At 37.3% G+C, this 19,906-nt stretch overlaps 1 protein-coding gene across 1 annotated transcript; it reads right to left on the bottom strand.

Moving 5' to 3' along the window:
• Nucleotides 1-6,139: 6,139 nt before the first annotated feature.
• Nucleotides 6,140-18,906, bottom strand: slc17a9b (solute carrier family 17 member 9b). Its single transcript, XM_081387024.1, has 13 exons — nucleotides 18,270-18,906; nucleotides 17,123-17,320; nucleotides 15,168-15,307; nucleotides 13,433-13,532; nucleotides 13,228-13,358; nucleotides 12,657-12,753; nucleotides 11,467-11,563; nucleotides 11,074-11,161; nucleotides 10,734-10,768; nucleotides 10,221-10,336; nucleotides 9,989-10,044; nucleotides 8,332-8,361; nucleotides 6,140-8,205 (listed from the first exon to the last, which is right to left on the bottom strand). Exons 1-13 carry the CDS (start codon nucleotides 18,398-18,400, stop codon nucleotides 8,027-8,029), a joined length of 1,398 nt encoding a protein of 465 aa, XP_081243150.1. The 5' UTR covers nucleotides 18,401-18,906; the 3' UTR covers nucleotides 6,140-8,026.
• Between the last annotated feature and the right edge of the window lie 1,000 nt (nucleotides 18,907-19,906).

Raw genomic sequence — 19,906 nt, 5'->3', positions numbered from 1 at the left:
TAACTCTACAAGTTAGTTCTTCTACCTCAATTTAGTTTGTTGGTTGAGCATAATTTCGTAGAATTTGTCAACTTCTGTGAAATGAATGCAAACTCTTGCGATATGTTTTTGTGTTGTTGATCAGCAAAAAAAAAATTCAGAGTTTGCATTACAACTGCCCTCTGTGTTGACTTAAGAAAACATGAAATGCAGCACATAAGTCAGGTTACTTGATCATTTTATTTTATGGAACACAGCCACTTGGACATTCTTCCAAAATATCTCCTTTTGTTTTCCACTGAAGAAATAAAATGGGTTTGGAACAGCATGAGGGTGAGTAGATGATGACCAGTTTTTAAAAAATCCAGTTCAACTTTACTAGTCTAAGAAGAGTGCAGGTTTTTTTTTTTTACAGTGAAGCGCTGCTAAGCTTCACTGATAAGCGATGGCACGTTTTGAGCTAATGACTTACAGAGACTGCTCAGTTTGAAACAAGAGAATGAAATTTCCCTGCGTGATGAGCTGATAATCAACAAAGAGGAGACTGCCAGAGGATTGAAGTGGTCCACCAAAGCTCTGAGCTAATAAAGATCCTTTGTTTGGAAAAAGCCTTCTTGTCCAATTCTTAAGGACATATAGCGCTATCACTCCTGCAATTATAAAACACACTCATCGATGAGCACAGCGAGAACTAAGTGAGTATTAAGCACATTGTTGTGTCTGATCATTTGAGACCTTCTGTCAGGGAGAAAAAGATGGAGGGGGTTGGAGTTATTTCTGAAGTGGCCAGCATACGACGACTCCCTGCCAGAGCAATGCATCATATTGTTCTGTAAACATACATTTGGCATTTGTTGCAGTTTGTGTGTCGGTTTAAGAAAGCAGGATAGAGAACTAACTGTCAGAATCAGAAGATGAACGGAAAGCATATTTCGGGGGTTCTTTCTGTTTGTTTATGTCAATGATATCAGGACATTCAAAAGTAAGAAATACAGACAATCCGCAATAACAGCAGCTGTTCTCAACAACATCAACTTGATTAAATAAATTTAAAGCGACAGTTCAACTGAAAATTTAATTTAGTCTTTATTTTCTCACCCTTATTGAGTTACAAATTCATGATTTATTTTCTTGCGGTAAAAAAAAAAAAAACATTAAAAATTGCTCTGTATGACTTGTACACTATATTTCATCTAAAGTCATTATAGCTTTTTATGTGAGGAACAGGTTGAAATTTAATTCGTTTAGTAGTTAATTATTCCTTGATACATTCATGAGAGAAGTTGCTATGTCAAAGTAGTGAACAAATCATTTGTTCTGGGTTGGATCCTTTTAATGAATCACAAAAAGTGGTCAGAATGATTTGTTCACAAATTTAACTGATTCATTTAATCTCATTGATCAAATAATTTAGTCAGCCAACAATAGCTCACTGCAGGATAAAAAATTATCAGCAAACGGTGATTTTAATTTTGGTCTATTTCTCACTGAAAGATTGTATGGCTTATATTGAGCTGTATGGACCAGTTTATATTTAAATGATGTTTTTGCATCCTATTTTAAAGTACATTCAGTGGTTCTTTAGCTAGCATTAGCATGTCTATTCTTTGTACATTCCCGAGCAAAAAGAAAAGGCAATGGCCAATTATTTAGTGGTATTTTAGTCTTAACCTTTTTAATCACAATTCACTGGTCAGGAAATTAGCAAGAATTGCAAAAATACTGAAGATAAAGTAACTTAGCACAGAATAGCCTTCCTCGACTTGCAGACAGCTTTTTACAGTGTCAGTGTTGTTCCACTCAATGTTAATGGCTTCAAACAGTGCATGAGTAGTTGAATAATGTCTCCCAGTTCGTTTGAGTTTAATGTAAGACCAAATATTCACTATAGGGTTCAAATCTGGACTCTGACCAGGCCAAACATGAGCCTGATGGACTTGTTCTCAAGCCACTTCTTGGTTGTCTTTGTAATTTGTGCAGGAGCATTGTCTTGTTGAAAAATAACATCTGATTATTCCACTTTAGATAACAACTTTTCATTTGTGGGAAGCAAGCCATTCTGCAATATTCTCCTGCACTCCAAAGCATTCACCAAAACAGCAGCTAAAAAGACTCCTCACACAATGACACAGTTTCTTCCTCCATGCTTCACTGTGGTAGACATTTGTTTATTATATTTCTCACCAGATTTTTGAAGACACAGCTCTAGAGCATCACCATGCAACTTGTGTTTCATTGTGATTCATCACTCCACACACAACTTCCCAAAAACTTAATTCTGTCCTTGATGTTTGCTGTGACAGCAATTGATTTTTAAGTAGTGCATTTGCTTAAATTTTGCCGATTTCCTGCCAAATAAGACAATTAAAAGCTCAGTGTTTGGCCATTTTGGTCTTGTCCTTTTTTTTCTTTTGCCCAGGATTGTATATAGTTCAAATACTGACACAACTGCCATCTATCGACAAGGTTCAGCAAGGTTCATTATGTAAAGTTACACTGATAAGCTCCTAATGAGTTTTAGAGAGAGGTCAACACCTCAATTCCTTTACGTTTCCAAAATAAAGAAAAAAGAAACAACCTGGGTGCCACCACTCAGGATTTGCTTACATCTTTCCACCCTCATTTGCCGTACCATTTTTTGTCTTGGACTTCTGAAGTGTTCTGCTTCTTTAGCTCCTGTACAGGTATGCCTACTGATTCTCCCATTTTCTCCACTGTTTTAAGCACGATAATAAGTGTTACATTGCCTAATTTCATTGCGTCACCGAACAATACTACGGTACAAGCGTATTCATGAAATTAGAGTCTTGGACATTCATCATTGATTTCAGAGAGATGACAGAGAAGTTCTTGCAACACCTCTTGATATATCATTTTATATGGGTGCTTCGCTGACACTTCCTCAGCACGGCATGAGCGCAGGTGTGAGGTCCTGTCCCGGAGGGCTCCATTAAAACACCGTCCCTCGCTGCTCAGAACTACAGGACAGTGTGTGTAACGCTGGCCATATGCTTACCAGGAAGCCAACAGCTGACTCAGTTAATTGACAAAAATCAACATATCTGGACACGCGCGTGTGTTTGTGTGAGATGTGAGCCGGCGGAAATGATTGGCGATCAGCAATACTAGAGTCGCTCCACAGGGAACGCTAAACAAAGTGAGGGGTAATTTAGTTAGTAGAGGGAGAGTTTATAGCCACAGGGCTCAGCTTTTAACAGGCGAGAAAGACAGAGAGGAAGCTTGGAGCTTTCTTGTGGTCATTGAATATCTTTGTTTTTTTGTTTATTTATTCATTCATTTCCATTAAGCAGCCTCAAAAAAAAAAATTGTTCACCAAATACTCCATTAAATTATTTAAAGTAATCCCATTTGAAGATGCAGTAAAATGTATTCTTATGGATTTGAAGTGTATAATAAAAATATTTTGTTATTGTGGAGTCTAAATAGTGCATGTGTTGGAGTAATTAGCATGCAGATCAGGTCTAAGTGGGGGGGGGCTTTGTAAGGAGAGGGTATTCGTTGAGACGACGACACAGTGACATTGTCATTAGCTGGAAGTTAATTAGTAATTAACGGCGCTATTTCACTCAGGCGCATCTCTCGGTCCTCTGACAGGCTCTTTACTCCTCCATTGCGACGAAAACCAATAATGCGCGGTGGGCTGTTCCTCTGTCACTTCCCGCGTGAGTTAATTAAGAGCTTTGCCACGATCCTTAAGATATGTAAAAGCTGTGATATTACGGCATGTCACAACCAGCTGTGTTAAATTCAATAATATCCCGAAAACATACAGTGCCCTACCTCAGTTTTGATGTTGTTTAATTAAAAAGATTAGTAATGGAAGATTGTAGGCTATTTTATATGGTTTTAAGATTAGATTGACATTAAATCAATTACATTTAAAGGTCTGTGTTAAATGTAACACCATAATTTATCACAACAAAGCTTGTTTATTCATACTAGGAGTATTATTAGTATTGGTAATGGTATCAGTAGAATGGACTGTTATGGCATGTGGATTGAAAGCTGACGTGAACACATGCAAAATAAAACCCACAAAGCTACAGGACAGCCAGTACACTGGAGAATTGCTTCATTTTCAGTCATTTTTTGAACCTCATGATCACTTCCAACACATCTCAAGCATTCTGTGGTGGAAATGATATAAAATGGCTGAATCCTCTGTTTCATAGCTGATTTATAGCTAGTACTTTTATAGGCCTATGTGAAATACACACAATTAAATAATATTTTCAGACTTTTGACGTCTGCCTATGTATGCCACATAAGAAAAAAACTTGTGCTTTGGAAAATTATAACTGAGATGAAAAGTCATAATGAGATTAAGAGTCACGTTTCATTTTATCGCATAATTATATCTTAGGCCTATCTCATTATTTATCTCTTAGTATGTCAATTTTGACTTTTTATCTCATAGCCTAATTAAGTCTCTCATAATTTTGCTTTTTGATGTCATAATAACGCATGATTGCAAGCATGATGTTTTCCCCCTTATGTGGTGGAAATGATCTTCCATATATTTACCTTGATTTTGCTTTATTTTTTCATACATCCGATTACATCTCAAGTTCTTCACTGAAACTGTTGTTTTCTTGGTAAACAAGCTTGTGATCAAATTTTCTTAGTCAATAATTTTTAGTAATTGTGGAAATGATGGCACAATTAAATAACAGTTTATGTAACAAATATAGGCTACCGAAAATCAATTTAAGACAAAAATGCTTTGTTTCAATTATTCTATTTTAAAAAAATAATTAATTTATCATTTTTACTGTAGATTTTTACATTTAAAAACATCGTCCCAGCTTGGGACCAGGTAACACAATAAAACTGCATCTAAAATGCCAGGAGTATTACTGTTGTCTACATGTACACACACAGACATTGCATTCGCACATCAGCACAGATCTGGATATTGTCACCTGTCACTCGAACGGTCTGGACATAAACCGGATCAGACTCTGAGAGCCTGGGGATGTTATTCTCCTCTCACTGTAAAACATTATTTTCATGAATTGTTATCACAACTTTTAAAATCTTTTATCAAAACCACTAATGTGGTTTAGAAAACAATGTTTTGAGTTTCTAGTCATTATACCAATCTCCATTGAATTAACTAATTTTTTTAATTTCAATTAACTCAAAATTAAGGCAACCAGGGAACTTACTTTTCAAAGTTAAATCAACAATAATCTTTAGCCTTTCACACATTTTACAAATATCAAAATCAGTAAAGGCCAAGTGAACATAGACAGTAACTAAATATCCTTTCAGATAATAAACAGTCAGGCTATCTGAATTACTGAATCACACAAACACAATATTTTGTACTGAAAACAATTAGATGTTTTAGATAAACTATTACCAAACAAAACGAGCCCAACATATATGGTCTCTTGAACCTCCTTCAGTACATGAAGCACTTCTCATCTTCAGGTGTGACACGGTGTCGCCCACTTTGCCCCAGGCCCCTGATCTCACCCCCCTTCCCACCGCCATCGCCATCTGTCTCTATGGTAACCCGAGAGAGTCCCGTGAGAGGGGTGACGGATGCCTGGCACACGTACACATTGCCAACTCACCAGCATGGCACGCAGCGACCTGCCATATGGTGCCACCCCATATATCTAGCGACAGAAGCAGAGGAAGACCTGCATGTCCATCCATGCTGATACAGCTCTGGAATTACGACAACAGTTGTATGGCTCAGGCTCTATACGATTAATTAGCGCGCTAGCATTTCTAGTACAGACTACTTACAGGCATATATTTAGGCTACTCACGAAAGTGTCTGTTAGATTATCGGAACTGAGTATACTACTAAAGAGCCTGTGTGGAAGTTGGTTGGACGCAGTTGGCGAAGTTTGACTGGAATTTGAGGTGTAATGATGCTACAAACAGTCAGGAGGTGTTAGCCATGACACTCCAGCTAAATGCACACATATGCCCGCCCTCGCACTTTCAGTTGCACGCATAAAGGCCTCTTTTTCAGCATTTAAATGTTTGTGCCAGACAGTTAGCTGACTGTAAACCTGTAAGCAAGGCAGGGCCGCTACACTACGCCATTTTCTGGACTCTGCTGCCTCCTGGTGGTGTGGTCCCAAACACGTCTTGGATCACCGTTGAGAGTAAATGAACACACAAAACATATTTCCCTTGATAAAATATAGTTTTATATTTCAGCAAAATATGCTTACAAATACAGAATACTGCATTTACATGGGTTTACATTTCTTTTTTCATGTGATATTTGTCTCTAAAAGAATGCAATATTGATTAATTCAGTTTTCTGCAAAACCTATCTTTCATCCACAACTCAGGACAGTATGACATTGCGTTAATTCACAGCTCATCTATTGTATTTCCTAGTCTTGAGTGAGAAAAGTGACGCAAGCGTAATAAATATGCACAGTTTCTTCATCGCAACTCAAATGCAAGTAACTGTCAGCTGTGATGTTGAAACAAGCCCCACAATCATTATCCAGTTATTGCTATTGTAGAACAATAACACGTTTAAATATCAAATTAAATGGAATGGAACATAATATATGCGTGATATGGCATTTCTATAAAGCTGCATCAGCCAGAACAAGAAAACATGACAGGAAAGAAAACATACAATATATATATATGGTGGGCATAGACAATAATCATATAAGCATTTTCAATCTATTCTCTAAATCAAATATAAATCAATAAATATAAATGTATTCTGATATTGTCTACTGTATATATTATACACAGTGGTATCTAATCTATGTATAAAATAAGATTTTAATCACAAATAATCTTTGTGAACATTTCTTATGATTTTATGTACTGGAAAAAAATAAAACTTCTTTGAGTCCCTTGCAGAGAAGAGAGTTATACAATAATTCAAGTTTTTTTTTTTTTCACCGTTTCTTTGCAAATCTGCCACGATCTTCCCTAGCAGTAGGCCTGCAATAACAGCAGAAACCTATTGCATGTTTTAATGCACATTGAAATGAGACCCATTAAAGCCCAGCTAAGCCTTCCTAGGAACTCGTTTTCCTTCAAATTCTTTATGTAACTAACAGTAACATTTACATTACTTCTCAAAGCAGTAACAACTGGGGAATGGGAGATCTACAGCACAATTTATGAGATAATATCCTTATGTGACCCTTTCAGCATTGAAAGAATTGAACTTGGCTACATATTCGAAATAGGTTTTGGTCAAATCATTCCCATAACGTTCTTGTCTCTACATAATAAAGCTTTTCACCATAATACATTCATTTCATTGTGCAACTTCTTGGTCCAAACAAATGACCCACGAGAAAAGGTCCCTGATAATTAAATCAGACAAAGACAAAAGGAAACTAGCAGTTTGTCTCAAAGGCTGAAACAGAAACTTCCTTTAAAGATCAGAAACTCTTCTCAACAGCAGACAGCGGAGACAAAGAAAATGCTTTAAGGAATCAGACAGCTAAAAGATGCACAAGAGCACGTGTTTAACTAACGTTTAACAAGTCAGTAACTTTCTTTTCCAACTGGGACAAACTCTAATTCTGCAGTAACAAAAAAAAACAGTAATCTCTATCAACAGCTCATACCCAGTGGAAGAAACAGACGTCCGAGATGAGGTATTTTAAAATAACATGGTATTAATAATTTAATAAACACTGTAAATTCCCAGACTGACAAACTCTAGCTTTTGGTCTTCATCTAATTAAATGGACTGTGTACTGCGGGTTTCTGAACTAGAAATGAATGAAAGCATGGAACTTAACAAAATACTCAGTAACACTCTTCATCCTGCGGCACCTTGAAATCTATTACAGATCTATTAAGTATCTCCTACAGCTTTTCCCATATTCTCTTCAGCCAAAGAGAGCAAAATAGTTTCCATAGTGAAGAAACCAGTGACTGTTGAGGACGTCCCCCTTCTTCTCAGAGCCAGTCATTTCTCTGTGTCTTTCCCCACCCCTCATCCACAAAACTCAGCTGATCCATAAGCTCCATATATCCTGATGGTGTTGCTCTGCTCCAGGCCCCTGTGCTCTCAGATGTGGATGTTGTGGTAACGGCCCTTCGCTAGATCTATGTCCACTCTGCGAGCTTCTGCGAAGCTTAAGAACGTGGCTAAACCCAGCAGATTCACTACCGTGATGAGGCCGAAAACTGACGCCCAGGAACCACTGGCCTCGATCAGATACCCTGAGAGATACACCATGATGACCCCTAAAAGGACACACAACAGCATTAACACTAACACAATCTACCTGTAAAAAAAAAAGTGTCCCTGTCATATCATTTGATATGAAGTGATTAACATTACATTTTAAATGTAAAAAGTCATGTTCATACCTGTAAAAGCTCCACAGGTATTCATCACCCCTATAAGAAATAAAAAAAACATATTACAGATTCAGAAAAGACAAAGGAAATAATGAGACTTATAATATTCACTGTACTTTGTTTAAATAGCAGATGATCCTATTGCTCATTGTAAAATTACAAAAAAATCTGTCCATCTGTGCAAAACAATGACACCGTAGAACAATATCGCTAGAATCAGGGTTATGGTTAACTGAAACTATTAGAACACATTCTTACTTATTTATGAAACGTTAAACATAACGTCCTTCAAATAATTTCCACTGCGTTCTTTACGAATGAGAAATTAATCATGTTGTTGAAGAATAAGGAAATGAATCGAAATTTTAGATTTATGGTGAAGGTAGACATTCTTATGGTGATTGTAAGAATGATAAATGCATTTTGATGACACAGCAATGTTGAGAATCAAATTTTTTTTTTTTTTACTCATTTTCTTTTTGCCACACTTCATTACGTCTTTCCAGATTAATTTGATTAATTACATTTCTAGTGCTGTTTTTTTTATTACCTATAATCAAGCAATAATGTAGGCTATTTGTTATTCTCAAATCAGGAATTAAAATTAAATTAGTTCGTTCTGAGCAAAAACTCAATAAATTACTGCTTTATTTCAAAACAGAAGTTATTTAAAATGTTATTTGTACAGTATATTTTCATTTTCAATTGATCAGTCTACAGTAAATGTACACCGCTCACAATTTTCTATTTACCGGGACTGGTAACATTGAAAACCCAGAAAGCATGACTTCAGCTGAGAGAAGCACTGCAGAAATATCAAGACACTATTTCCTCATCATATTTTCTCAATTAGATATAATTAAAGTGTAGCATAAATATGATTTTTTGTTGTTGTTGGACAATATAAATAAATATTCAGAAACAGGTGCAGTTACAGCCTGCATAAGCTACCTTTTAATTTTTTCTGTTTAACTTTTATTAGACTGCAGATCGAAATAAAAGAATACTTAATATTATTATAAAAATGAGAGAAATCGCTGCTTTTTACAGAATGCAGTTTCGTCTTTTTTTCGTTTGCAGAACAAAATGATTTTTAATGGCAATGTTAAAAAAATTACTGCAATGTTAACTTATGAAATAATATAAAAGAAACATCCAAAAAACGATGTGTAATCAAGAAAAAGTATTTAACAAAATTACAAAAATAAGGATGAATGATGTTTGACAGGGAATGCATCTCCATGCACAGCACGCAGTCAGTAACTAAAACATTAATAAAAACTATATAGACAACAAAAATGACAAAATAAATAACTAAAATTGAAATGAAAATGAATATAAAACTAAAAACTATATATATTAATGATACCAAAATAATACGTGCAATAATCACTTTATAATTTTTTTTTTCAGCTGATGAACATTAACAAGATTGACAGCCAATCAAAATCCTTCCTACTTTAAAGCGTACACTGAAGAACAGAACACAGAGCATGACGGAAGCGTTACAAAGGTATTCTCCATTAGTGTATATGCCAATACATATAGCATTATGGTTATCATTGAAGTTATCATTTGGTGTATCATCAGTATTCATTCACTTGGTGTGAATGAGCCTTAAGAGTGCAATTATAGTTCTGGTTAGAGCAGAGAGAATGACACTTACCAAACAGAGCCCCAGCACAGGATGGAGCGAGGTCTTGGACATTCACTGAAACCCCACTACAAAGACAGAGAATTATGTGTTTATATTCACATTCATGCATTTGGCATATTCTTTTACATATATTTGATCAGTGCTTGTATTACCCGGGAATCAAACCCATGACCTTGCGGTTGCCCAGTTTGTTTGTCTGTTTGTTTGTTTCAATGCATGTGTAAGCAGTGTGTGGCATTACCTGTGGCTGAATGTGGTGAGGCCCATCGTTGCAGACACGAAAGCCACAGCTGTGGGGAACGTAGTGGTCCCGCACAGTAACAGAGTGAACACACTGGACACGCCCATAGAGAAGAACTGAAAAACACACAGATCAATACATTGTTATATACACTACAATTCAAAGGTTTTTTTTAAACATTTATACAGCAAGGACATATTAAACTGATCAGAAGTGACAATTAAACATTTATAATGTTACAAAAGATTTATATTTCAAATACATGCTGTTCTTTTCATAAAAAATATTTTCATATTTTAAGAAGCATAACTGTTTATTAATAATAATAATAAAAAAATCTTGAGCAGCAAATCAGCATATTGTTTCTGAAGGATCATGTGACACTGAGGTCTGTGGCAATGATTCTTTGCCATCACTAAATATATAAAAATATTAAAATAGACAACATTTATTTTATATTGTAATAATATATTGCTGTTAATGCAGCCTCATGAGAGAGTATTTCAATTGTACCTGCATGAGTTTCCGCACTGACGCAGTATCAAAACCTGTAAGAGTCAGAGAAAGGGGCGAGAGTATGAGTGTGCCAGCTGAGGAACATTTAACAGATTTTATAGGACAATTACAGTTGAGTAGACTTGACATTTACAACACCGTAAAACTCGAACAGATGCGTAACATTGGCAGGAAAGAGCAAAGTCACGACACAATGATTACAGAGCCGTTGACACTAAAGAAAGGAACGGGGACTATTTAATTGCCTTCCTATTGTCAATCAAGAAGACATTGATGTGAGGAACAAATGTGAGCTTATATCTTTAAATGCGTTTGTGTAGTACGTGTGGTTTCGTACCCTGACTGATTAGATGGTCTGAAAGGCATCCACTAAACAGGGAAGAGGGGATGGCCACAAACCATGGGATCACGTTAAACACCCAACCCTGAAGAAACACACACATGCAGACATACAATCAAACACACACACACACACACACAGGAACACGCAATGAACAATAGGTCAGCCCAACGCATGTGGATATACAGTTCTGCATACTCAGATGTGCTGCTGTTATGTGGAGCCCCCTGCTGGAGTTCCACCAGAACAGCATCATACTAACATCATAAACAATCTAGTTATTCATGTTTACATAGAAGGAGAGAAATCTCAGTATGCAAACTGATATTATTTAGCTTTGACACAGATCATGTTCTCACACGCTGTCTGAAAGAGAGCAGTTCAGTTTACCTTGGCATCAGGGAAGGTGTCCTTGAAATACGTTGGCAGCCATGACAGCAGTGTGAAGAAGGTGCTGGCGGTGCACAAGTGTGTAATAATGACGGCACTGAAAAACAGACAGAATGAATGACACCAACGCAGCTGGCAGACAAAAGACACCGAAGGTGCACTCAGTCATTTTTCTTCCTCATTAAAAATAGGTTTTGAAAGATAAATAGGTTTTGGCAAATATGTTTAGAACTATGTACAAGATTCTCCAGTCATGCCACCAAGTTGCGATCACATGAACAGCCGAATACTAACATTTACCTTGGTAAACCCTTATATCTGGAGACTTTCACTCATGGAATAAATGAATCATGGCTAACGGCAAATAGTGCACTTCTACAATGGCATTAGTGATCATTATTTGCGTGAAACTGCATCCACATCACTGTTTACGATAACACAATATTAACAAAGGTTACAGAGAATTAAAAATTGATTGAGAGCATTAGAATATTTTAATAATAATTCATATATATTATATAATGAATGCAAAAAGAATAATTTTAATTAAAAAAATGAATGTGGGTCCTTTAAAAATGCAAGAAAACTTAAGTAAGTCTTAATCGAGTGCTGCAAAAGCCAATGAAAAAAATCCTCAGTTTTTTTTGTCGAGGGAACCGTGGTGATGCAAACTTCCGGATGGCCTACAAAAACACGTCATCACTGCAGTCCTCTATTGCCATGACAATAACATCAGTAACAACAATCACTACTAGAGCACTCACTCTCACTCAACATGGTAAAGTACAGTTGGGCAGTGACAGCAGCATTTTTAAATTCTTTTATAATTACTATCTACTTTTCCTTATACATTAATGTCATTTTTTTTAAATATCACAAAAAACATCCACGTCATGTGTGCAGTCAGAAACACTCTGGCTGACGGGACAGAGTACTGTGTTACTGAGTGCTCTATATATAGACAGACATAGAGTGGATGTGAATCAGGCCTTTATGGGAGCTCAGTAAAGACCCTTTGTTCAGCACCCACACTCTCTCTCTCTCTCACACACACACACACGCACACACGCACACTCACACACGCACACACGCACACACGCGCACACGCACGCGCACACGCACGCGCACACGCACGCACACGCACACGCACACACACACACACACACACAGTATTCAGGTGCTAATCTCACCACACAGCTGGCTGTCTGAAGAGACGCAGCCAGTTTCTCTTAGACACTTTGGACTGGGTTCCAGCGCTGCCCAGAGACTCCAGTGTGATGATGGGACCTGACAAACACAAGCACAATCGGCCTTTAAACAAACCGTTGTTAACACCTGTAATGGAAAAGAATAACAGCACAACGTTTTTTTTTTTTTTTGAAATAAATTACATTTTTATTCAGAAAGGATACAGTAAATTGATCAAGAGTGACAGTAAAGACATTTAATAATGTTACAAAAGATGTTCTTTTGAACTTTCAATTCATCAAAGAATTCTTATATATAGTTTACACAGTAATGTTTCTTGAGCAGCAATATTAGAATGATTTCTAAAGGATCGCGTGACACTGAAGAATGGAGTAATGATGCTAACAATTTGACATCAAAGGAATGAATTACATTTAAAAATATAATCAAATATAAAACAGATGTTTGAAATTGCAATAACATTTCACAGTATTACTGTACTTTAGATTATATAAATGCACCATACACTTCTTTCTTCTTGTGTGTGTTTGTGCTGGCGTATCCTGTACATACCCTCTCCTTTGAGCAGATACTTCCACATGCAGTACGCCCACAGCACAGACAGAAGCCCAGAGACGTAGAACACGCTCTCCCAGCCGTACAAGTCCAGCATGAGAGAGCCGAGACCTCCAATCACCAGGGTCCTACACACACATTCAATCTTAAAGACATCGGCTACATTTCCGCATTTCCACAGAGACAGCGATCAGACACTAACCCCAGGTATGAGCCGCTTCCCACTGTGCTCATGAGGAAACCCCTCTCACTCTCCACCACCTTCTGAGAGCACAGACTGGCCAGAGACGGGTAGTGAACACCTGAGCGCCAAGAAAACAAACACACTCATTTTTGGATAGCCATAAGTGGATAATTATTGTTTATGACTAACAACAAACCAACAAATATGCCCACCCTATACTAAAAACACAGACACTGTGGTACTAATAAATTTACTGATACATGTTATACTGGCCATCCTCACACTTTAAAAATATTCACTGTGTATTTTATCATGTATTGTAGATTCTGCGTTGGAATGTGCAAGTAGTATTGTATCGTATTATTATGTTTTGTACCCATCTCATAATTCTGAATAATAATGCAAAGCTGTTTCGCTGCATACACGCCATGTCGTAATTACGAGATGACATCGTGATTTGTAACAGAAGCATGGAAAAGATGATGCCATTAATAAATTTGAGCAAACTTTAACATTTTTATAACAAAAAGCCAAACTGCAGCTCCCTCTATGCTGATAAAGGAATCAAAGTGACATGTTTTATAGCAGTCCAGAGACTGTTTTTCAGACCCCTTTCACCAGTTTCAAGAGAACACAACAGCAGTACAATGACATACAGCATAATAAAAAAACAGAGCTTTGCCAACCACAGCACAATTATGCTCCTCTTCTAATAAAAAGAGGTCAAAATTTGCAGGAGGGAACATTTAGCAATTTGCAATGATTTACTAAGCAAGCAAAGTTTCCCCTAACAACAGCACAGCTCTGCTGCATTTGCAGCAAACTACTAGCCTGGTTAAAACCAGACCATTCTCAGTAGTAACTGAGTTATGGTCTGGCAAAGCTTCATTAATAACTCATTTCCAAATGGGCGTCACCAACGGACGTCGCTCAAATGCTTCTGGGCGCAATTGGATAGACCTAAAACCAATCAGAGCGATCGTCATCGTGTAAAGCCATATGCTGCGTCCACTGATCTATATAATGACATTATATAATGTCATTCTATATAGATCAGTGGCTGCGTCCCAATTCGCCTAAGTTACACTACGCCATAAAAGTATGTACTCTTTTTGTGAAGAAAAGGTATTTACTTTTGAATGTGTAGCAAAAAAGTAGACAAGCTTTGGGACATACTACTTCGTCATCTTTATCGGACGGATCTGTCGCGTGCATCCCGTCACGTAAACTGCCCTGTCAATCATCTTGTCACAGTTAAAAATCTCTATTAAATCTAATTTAATTTCCTACCGTTTCGGAGAGAAATGTAGTAGCACGTTAATCTGCCAGTGGGTCTTTCATGGAGGCTGTCCTCATGTGTTTGCAATTTGAATATAATAATGCATTTAATAGTTGAATGGATGTCGCTCAAATGCCTCTGGGCGCAATTGGATAGACCTAAAACCAATCAGAGCGATCGCCATCGTGTAAACCCGCTTCAACGTTTCTGATTGGTGCCGCGATTTCGACGGATTAGAAATGGGCTTGAATGAGCTCTTTGCCAGACTACTTGCAGAGTAAATCTAAATTTGCTGGAAGTTGTCTGGGTTTTCTGCAGCCCCACTTAGGAAAACACTGGATATTGTTTTGCAACTTCCTCCAAGCTTAAACTATTGTTGTACTTCAATATCCTTAGATCCTCGAAAGTACACAATCCGCACAGCATGAAAGCACAGCTATGGGAAGTTCGGTACACTCTGAGACGGTCTCTCACCCTGCAGCAGGCCCATGAGGAAGCGGGAGACCGTCATGGAGACAATGGGCTGGGAGCAGAAATGGGCTAAGATCGGAGTGAAGGCTGTCATTGCTCCCCATGCTGCCGCTGACAACAGCATCACTTTCTCTCCTCCCACCCTAAACACCCAACAAAAACACATACACACATTTATGAACATGACATCAAATCCAAACATATCTTTATGAGTATTTCTCCAGCAAAACAGACATTCCATTCCACATTAAAAACGTCACAGTGCTGTTTCAGTCCTTAGATCTGCAGCATGGGACCAATGCAGACCAGCGGTTCATGGCAAGCTTCAGTTGCACCACATACTTCATTGTGTTCAGTCCTGTTTCTGAGCAGGTTGTGGCTCTCTGGTGGCCAATAGACTTGAAAATGACTGCATTTTAGCTCACAGTTTAAAAGTGTATCATATTATTAAGTTCTTTAATATTATTTGAATGTCGGGGAATGGAAATTACTGCTGGACTAAACCGGTGCGATTGACCAGACGGCATGGAAAAGAGTCCTCACTCAGAACTGTTTGCATAATAGCCACAACCTGTTTAACAAATATTTAAAGCAGTTTCAACAGATGGCAAAGGATGACATTATAAAATAGAGCCACACCCTTAAACCAGAGACTGCCATCACATTCACGTCATTTCTACCAATGAATTCACTGTGCACTCGCCCTTTAAATGCTGCCTTACTTTTAATAACGAGATAGTGATTCATTCATTCAACTGCTGAAGCTAACTTATGTGACTGACTGTTGCCCAATTAAAGTTACAAATATTTACATTCTATTAAAGGGGTGGTTGATTATGATTTCACTTTTCTAACTTTAGTGTGTAATATTGCTGTTTGAGCATAAACAACATCTGCAAAGTTACGACGCTCACAGTTCAAAGCAAAGGAAGATATTTGCTTTTAAAAAAACGTTTTTTAAGGACTACAACAAACGGCTGGTTGGGACTACACGACATTCCTCCCGGGTTAGTGACATCATGAACCCAAGAATTTACATAAACCCCGCCCCCGAGAACGTGATTTATAGACCTTATGTAGCCCCGCCCCTTTTCAGCGCTGCGCTCGTTGTCTTTTGACTTCCGGTTTTATTTTCACAGCGATCTTGCGTATTTATGAATGAACGGCTCGTTTTAAAATCTTCCCGGTCTACTGACATTTGTTAAGACACCTGGTTTAAACATTACAATTCTCATGATAACTTTCGTTAACTTCATATTAAGTAAATCCACTTCAAAAGCTAATTACTCCTGGACAGCAATGCCATAGGAATATACAGAGAATATTCTAAAGATGGCGGCACCCTTCGTTCTCTGGTGCATAAGGTCTATAGATTATCATGACAGAATATGTTAATCAATGACTAGAAGATAACTACACTTAAGCTGTATAAATTCATCAACTAGCCATTCAGAAATGGTTACATGTTGTCTACAATATTATCACTTCTTCTTGAGTCTCTCCATCATTGTTTGATTCCGGTTTGAACATAAAAGGCTAAAGGTTTTTGAAATTTTCAGTGCATGTCTGTGTGAGGTAAAAGGACACGAAGCTCCGCCCCCTGTCCTGGGAGCAGCAGCTCATTTGCATTTAAAGGGACAGACAGAAAATCATTGCGTTTATGCTCAACTTCAAAAAGTGACAATATTAACATGCTATATTAAAATATCTGTGGGGTATTTTGAGCTAAAACTTCACATACACACTCTGGGGACACCAAAGACTTATTTTACATCTTGTGAAAAGGGCATTATACCACCCCTTTAAATATTAACTTATAAATGTAAGGGCCACTTTAAATTGTAGAACTCAAGATCCAATATTACTTAATATTACTAACTTTAAATCTTTATGTAAAGTACACAGATAAAGACATTTATTTTCAGGTTTCAGCAACAGAAACAATGGAGTCAGAGGACCTGTCACTGACGTAGCCTCCAAGGACCTGAGTGAAGCAGTAGCCCCAGAAGAAGCTGCCCAACACCATGCCCGTCTCTCTCTTGGACCAGCTGAAGCGCTCTGCCATGCTCACTGCACAGATAGGCATGGCCACACGGGCACAGTACAGCAAACATGTGCCCAGCAACAGCACCACCGTCCATATCCTCGCTACTGGCCTAAAGACAGAGAGATAAACCGTATCTTTAAGTTGTTACAGGCCAAAGCACACAAACTGGCAGGTGCCCATCTTGGTTGATTTGCTTCAGATGCACTAAAACTTAGTTCATCAACCTTTTTACTCAAAAGATTACCTAAATACCAAATTTAACAAAGTTTATTTTAATCCTCTGATTTAGAACAGAACTGTGACTATTATTATTAGTATATTAACACTTTACAATAAGTTTACATTTGTTAACATTGGTTAACTATATTAGTTAACATGAATTAACAATGCATGAATGAATACGTCTAAAGTCATGCTGTCAAATAGATTAATCGCGATTAATCACATCTAACATAAAAGTTTGTATATGTATATATATATATATATATATATATATATATATATATATATATATATACACACACACACACACACAAACACATATATTATGTAAAGAAAATCTTTTGTTAGATGTGATTAATCGATTTGACAGCCCTAGTCTAAAGCATTTATTTCAACATTTACTAATACATAATTAAAATGAAAAGTTGCATCAGATAATATTATTTAATTGACCTGAGCTAACATAAACTAAAAAAGAAAAGCTGTATTTTTATTCAAATTAAATGCAATTTATTACTAATGCTTGTTTATAATGCATTTTCCCATTCTGAATAAAACGTGTGAAATGTTTGAAAAACAGACATTAAAATAGTACTTTTAACTACTCATAATTTGTTGCTGAGATAAATTTAAATTTGAAATGGTAATTGGTGTGCCTTAGGATAAAGTGGATATACATACCATTGATATACTTTTGCTATACAATGTATTCATACTTTATTTAGGCTACTATACTTTCTTCTTATCATAGTAATGCACTTATATTAATTAATTGTTTGCATCAGACTAATAAGCATTATTTAGAGGAAAGTTTGGTGAGGAGGTGGTGGTCTCACCTTGTCCAGGTCTGACTTGACTCTGCCCACTTCTTCTGTGATCCAGCTTGTCCGATATTTTCTGCGGGATTCTCCTTAATACTGGGCAAATCTGGACAAGAGTTCTTTCCATGTTTTTGTAAAATTGCCATTCAACGACAAATATATTCGTTTGTGACTATCTGCTCTGATGTCCTCTCCGGTCAGTCTTTGCGAGCGTGATAGGCAAAAGAGCAAAGCAATGAAAACAATATGTTTCTATCCCAGTTTCTTCGCGGAAGCATCTCCTTATAACATCCCTGCCGCAACCAATGCGCTCCAGCGACCAGCAGAAACCAGCGGACTTTCGGCTTTCACAGCTGCTATAACGCAGCGGGACGAATTTCAGCTTGTTCCTGATTCCTGAAGTATTGATGATGATCCACGTGTCAGTTTCTTTTTTCAGCCACGCAGTTCCTCAACCACTGGTGCCCCAAACCAGGAAGTAACGTGACTCAGCCCCTTCAACATTCAGCCATCATTTCGCATCTGCCCTAGGCAACAAACCTGAGCTTGAAACTGAAAACCTTACGAAGACGGATTTATTTCATGCGAATTGCAAGCGGACAGGTTTAGTAGACGTAACACGACTGATTGGTATTACAGATACACCAGGTCCGACTCATGTGCGCGAATCGATTCTTTTAAACATTTTGTTTAACAAAACGACTCTCAAAAAATCCTGTAAACGACTCATTCCTGTATGTATTATGCTCAAATAAGGTTTAATGCTGTTTTTAGGGTGCTTAATGTAAATTCAAGCATCCCAGTTTGGTTTGTTGCAGTCAAAGTTTTTAACATAATTAGCTTTTACATTAAACAACACTCGTTAACATCCCCTGACTGAAAAAAGTTTTTACTCTTCTTTTACAGACTTCTGTTTATTAAACTAACTCTGTTCCATATAAATGTTGATAAAACGTTATTAATCAAGTCAAATGCTTTATTTTTGTAACATTTCTACGATTAATATATTAAAGTAACTTACTTTTCAGCCTATCAGTAAAATCTTTGGTTAAAGGTATAGCGGAGGATCTTTCCGAATTTTAGATAAGACCCGCCCTCTCCACTTTTTGAAAAGTTTGATTGATTCACCAGAATGATTGACAATTAGGAGGACCAATAGTATAGGTGATCCACCCGGAAGTAAAAAATCCTCCGCTATACCTTTAAATATTGCATCGCTTTATTATGAATCAGACATCGTCTGATAGAGATGATTAGGTTCAGTCCAGTCAATACAGATGAGAACCGAATCTGGGGTGCGTTTCCCGAAAGATGAACTTGCGACCATAGTTGGCCAACGATGCTTTCGGGAAACGCACCCCAGTCCGATTAAGTTAACGACTCCTTTGGACTCGCTTTGTGAGCCGGTTCATCTGATTCATTAAAAAGATCCGACTCAAAAGAACATTTTTTCATTAATCGGATATCGCTGTATTATATACAAAGAAATAATCGTAGGCCCTAGGCTAGGGTAATAATCTTGTCCATTACGTGCACAAGATTACATTGCTAAAGAAATAAACTTTTACAAGTCAGAATCCAAGTTGTCTTGTAGATTCTTGTTCTTCTGACTCATTTGTAGTGTAATTTCTGAGGTTGCGTCTTTACCAGCC

Source organism: Scardinius erythrophthalmus (assembly GCF_964197995.2).
Source record: "Scardinius erythrophthalmus genome assembly, chromosome: 15".
NCBI lineage: Eukaryota > Metazoa > Chordata > Actinopteri > Cypriniformes > Leuciscidae > Scardinius > Scardinius erythrophthalmus.
The sequence above is the reverse complement of the archived record's forward strand: the minus strand, read 5'-3'. Positions and strand labels throughout refer to the sequence as shown.